The 4,668-nt window shown below is 40.2% G+C and overlaps 1 protein-coding gene across 1 annotated transcript in view; it reads right to left on the reverse strand.

The window, feature by feature from the left end:
- Positions 1–2,613: 2,613 nt before the first annotated feature.
- The window catches only part of LOC112905321, a 9,341-nt gene continuing 7,286 nt past the window's right edge, over positions 2,614–4,668 (reverse strand). Inside the window, exon 3 of the mRNA XM_025977476.1 lies at positions 2,614–3,056. Coding sequence (XP_025833261.1) covers positions 2,614–3,056 — 443 coding nt within the window. The remainder of the gene's footprint in view (positions 3,057–4,668) is intronic.

Raw genomic sequence — 4,668 nt, forward strand, 5'->3', positions numbered from 1 at the left:
TGCGCTGTTATTACTATTTATTAGAAGTAAGTTGTGGGTTTGATTTATTGTTTGTTTTTGCGTCTGCAATTTTCCAATTCATCTTCTTAATTTCTTTTAGAATAACCATTTCACCAGCTAAAGAAATTGTTTATATAGGTAATTATTATTGCAATTGATAATAGATTATCAACATTTAATTGCTGTGTATTATTATTACCAGTAAACTGGGGTCGTAACTCAGCGGTCTCGTTTGTGTCCAATTCAACGATACCATCAATGTACAGTGATCCCGATGTAGAATTTGTCCTATGTTTTGCCTTTTCAGCATTTTGATTAGATGTCGAGCCTTTATCAAAGATTGGTGTTTTTGAACGTGGCGGTGTGAAAGCTTACACATTAAAAAATAAAATTCGAAAATAGTAAATACTTATTGCAGTAATATACAATTAGAACTTTTAGCTGTTACATGACTAGATATAGTTGGACCTACAATATTTAAACACATTAACTAAACGTTTTTTGTAATTTGTATTATTACATGTAAAATTCATATACATACAGGCAAATCTATGAAGTGGAAATGACACGTCGCTATCATCTTCATTATCGTTACTGGAACTAATCCTCACCTTAAATTTCTTAGCGTTGTGGCTATTGTGGAAACCACCCACTGATTTTGGAGTTAAGTGGGTCCGCCGGTTGGCCGGGTGATCCCTGGCGAATTTTGTGTCTGGCGGCCGCTAGGTTTGTATCAATCGCCCCCAGTTCAGAGAGGCTGTCGTCGCGGGCGGCGAAAGTCGTGGCTGTGGACGGACTGGAGTGGGCCGGTTCTGGTCGTGATTTAGGGTCCAAATTCCTTGGTAGATATCCCCTGACGAGAACCCATTGTCCACGACGGAAGGGAGGCTGTCGTGCCTGTAGGGGAGGGAACAGATATCGAGGATTTAATGTGCGACTCGGTTGTTCGATCTCGGGACCCTCTCAACCCTTGCGACCAGGTTCTTGGCGGGTGTGGGCTGGTCGACCTTGGCCACCACTTTGGTCATTGCTCTTTGCCGCCCTTCGCCTTCCTAGGGGAGTCTGACTTTGTTGTCTTGGAGGCCTTTGCCCCCTACCAACTTTGTCGCCACACTTGGCCTTGGCCTTGGGTTTTCCGACTCGGATCCACGAGCTGTACTCCTGCTCAGAGTAAGCAGTGTCGTGGACCTTTCTCACAACCCCATCAGCCTGGCTTTGGGCTCTCGCCCTCAGCCGCCTGGTGCGGGGAGCACCATTCGATAGCCGTCCTGTCACCTCGCTCTCACCTGCGTACTTGGCCACAGACACGCCGTGTGAACACGGCGTGTCTGTGGCCTTGCACCACCACTTTCCACGGTTTTTGGACCCGTGGGCTGCATCTCAACAGGTTCGGTCTTCTCAGCGTACGGCTCCTTTACAGCTTTGGACTCGTTATCGGATGAACGAGCCCTTTGCTGGCCGGTAGCGCCGCCATGACAGTGGGGTGTGTAGGGATGCCTCTCTCTCGCTCGTTGATTCAAAGCAATTGCTTGATAACAACTTTGAGGGGCCTGCTCTGTAACCCCTATCCCTACCGGCTCTGCCCTATCCGAAGGGGCTGAAGCAGTAACCTTCGTTGTCTCATTTACCATAATCAATTGCATTGTTTTTGGTTGTTCTTAGGCCTTGCAAGCATTTTTAAGGTGTCGTCCGCTAGCAAGGTCGTGTCCTCCCACCACGACAATATGATTTATTTAATTGAAATATATACATAGTGCCGCTGCTCCACCTTTCCGTACTACAGCGGTGGTATTTCGAAATACAAAAGATATATATGCGCCATTTTAATATGAGAATAAAAGTCGATATAACTACAATCTCTATTTTATCCCCTCCGTCTGCTCTTTTCACGGGAGAAGAAACAACGGAACCTTCGAAAGAAATTTTATTATTTATATTACAACAATTTATTGGTGAGGAGAGAGGAAGGAGGGCCTGCATAAATTATACTTGTAAAAAAGCAAACGTCGATTGCAATGCCTTTCCTTATGTACTGCTGTACCACATTTTTTAATGAATAAACTCTTAATGGTTTTAAGAAATTTAATTCATTAGCACAAAAAACGGAATATTTACAAAATAAGTACAATGTAAAACTATCGTGAAACTAACTAACAAATAAACTAAACTAATTGAACGAAGAAATATATACAATGAAAATACTAAATGAAAAAATGTATAAGGACTTGATTGGGTTGAAATGTGATGAATGATTTGAGCTGACTGACTGACTGACTTGTTTTTGCCTGAATTAACTGTTTATATAAATATGGAAGTAAATAGCTAGAAAGTAGATACATAATTCACTGATGAATATATAATGTATTTGTAGCATAATAGATATAGCGAGCGAGACGACTGAAACTACCTTCATTTGGGAAAGCCAGATGAGGGTTGCAAATTGAATTGTAAAATGACCCAAATGGTCGAACATGACTATGAATAACTTAGAATTAAAAGTGACAAATTTGCAAACTAAAATAAAATTTTATATCTAGCTATACTTGTTGTAAAAGTCTTTGATAAAACCGAACAANACAACAAAGATGCGACCACCATAAAAATCACTTTACATTAGTTTTGCATAGGTAAAACGCACACTTTGTTCACAGCACGTTTTATCACTGTTCCGTTTGGAAGCTTTATGGTGACCACTCGAATAACACCATCGATTCCCGGATGAAGTCCTATCACGCGACCAGTACGCCATTTAAATGGCGGTAATTGTTCCTCTTGGACAATAACTAAGGTGTCCTTGGCTAACATATTGTCCCTCGACACTTTCCATCGATGTCTGACCTGTAATTCGGCGATGTATTCTTTGCACCATCGTTGCCAGAAATGCTGAACCATTTTCTGCACATGTTGATATTTGCTCAACCTATTGTCGGAAATTTCCGAAAGGTCTGGCTGGGGCGGAGAAGTCAACTTTCGTCCGATCAAAAAGTGTGCTGGGGTAAGGGGTTCCGGGTCGTTAATGTCGCTAGATAAGGGACTAAGGGGTCGGGAATTCAAAACTGCCTCAATTTGAGTTAAAAATGTATAAAACTCTTCAAAGGTTAAATTGGAACTATAGCCTACCCTTTTTAAATGTAATTTGGCAGATTTAACTCCTGCCTCCCAAAGACCGCCGAAATGAGGAGAGCGTGGTGGTATAAAATTCCACGTTACTTTATCTTTGTTCAATTGATTTTTTATATGCCTTTGATTTTCTTTGGCTTTAATAAAATTGTACAACTGCGTAAGTTCGGAGTTGGCGCCAACAAAATTGGTACCATTGTCCGAGTAAACATTCAATGGGAGACCGCGCCTAGCCACAAATCGCCTAAAGCTTGCTAAAAATGCCTCCACGTTTAGTTGAGAGACTAATTCTAAGTGTATTGCTTTGGTAGCAAGATATATAAAAAGACAGATATAAACCCTCAAAGGTTTACAGCCGCGGCCCCTTTTATCCTTTATCAAAATAGTTACAGGGGTGAGTAGGCCTAACGGATCAAATATCTGCGCAGTTACTGAAAGAATACTTCTCTTGGTGACGGAACCTTGTTTTGAAAAATTGTTTATTGAAAATTGTAGCGTATCGGATAAATTGTCCCATATAACACCTAAAGTTTTGGATTCATTATTGTTGTTAAATTGATGCGATTGGGAAGTATTGTTTACGCTAATTCTTTGAAGCAATTCTTTGTTGTTCGATGACCATTTGCGCAATTCGAAACCGCCTGAATCTAAAACTTTTTGAACTTCTTGTTGCCGCTGCAATAATTCATCGATAGAATTTGAACCGTTTAATAAATCGTCGATGTAAAAATCATTACCTATAATATCTGCACTCTTCTTAAACTTATCGCGATAGTCTAGTGATAATTGCTTAAGGCAACGAACCGCCAAGAACGAGGCAGCCGCGGTACCGTAAGTCACCGTATTTAATTTGTAAGTTTTGATTTGCTGATTTTGAGATGGTCGCCAAAGGATTAATTGAAGTTGTCTTTGACTTTCGTCAACTTGAACCTGCCTATACATTTTTGCTATATCAGCTGATAGAACGTATGAATGCTTTCTAAATCGTAAAAGTATAGAGAATAAGTCATTTTGTATGGTTGGACCTACATACTGTGTTTCGTTAAGTGATATACCTGACGTTGTCTTCGCGGAGCCATCGAAAACAACGCGAAGTTTGGTTGTTTCGCTAGATTCTTTTAAAACGGCATGGTGGGGTAGATAATAGTGAGGTGTAGTAATGTTATCCTTTTCGACAAGGGTCATGTGACCTAATTTCTCATACTCCTCTAAGAAATTAGAATATTCCTATTTGATTCTGGGATTCTTAGCAAGCTTTCGTTCAAGAGAGTAAAAACGCTTAAGTGCGAGATCCTTTGACTGCCCTAAATCATTAACGTTTTTCTTAAATGGAATATTGACTATGAAACGACCGGAACTTGTACGTTTTGTGGTATTTTTGAAATGCTCCTCACAATGAATCTCATCTTCCGAATATTTATTGAGTTCATTAGCGCGATCATCTATCTCCCAAAATTGTTCTATTTTTCTATGAAATTCGTTTTCGTCAGTAACGCTACAATGTGCTAACAGGTTTGGGGAAGTATTATCATTTTTGTTTAGAATAAG

This window comes from Agrilus planipennis, unplaced genomic scaffold, assembly GCF_000699045.2.
Source record: "Agrilus planipennis isolate EAB-ADULT unplaced genomic scaffold, Apla_2.0 scaffold359, whole genome shotgun sequence".
NCBI lineage: Eukaryota > Metazoa > Arthropoda > Insecta > Coleoptera > Buprestidae > Agrilus > Agrilus planipennis.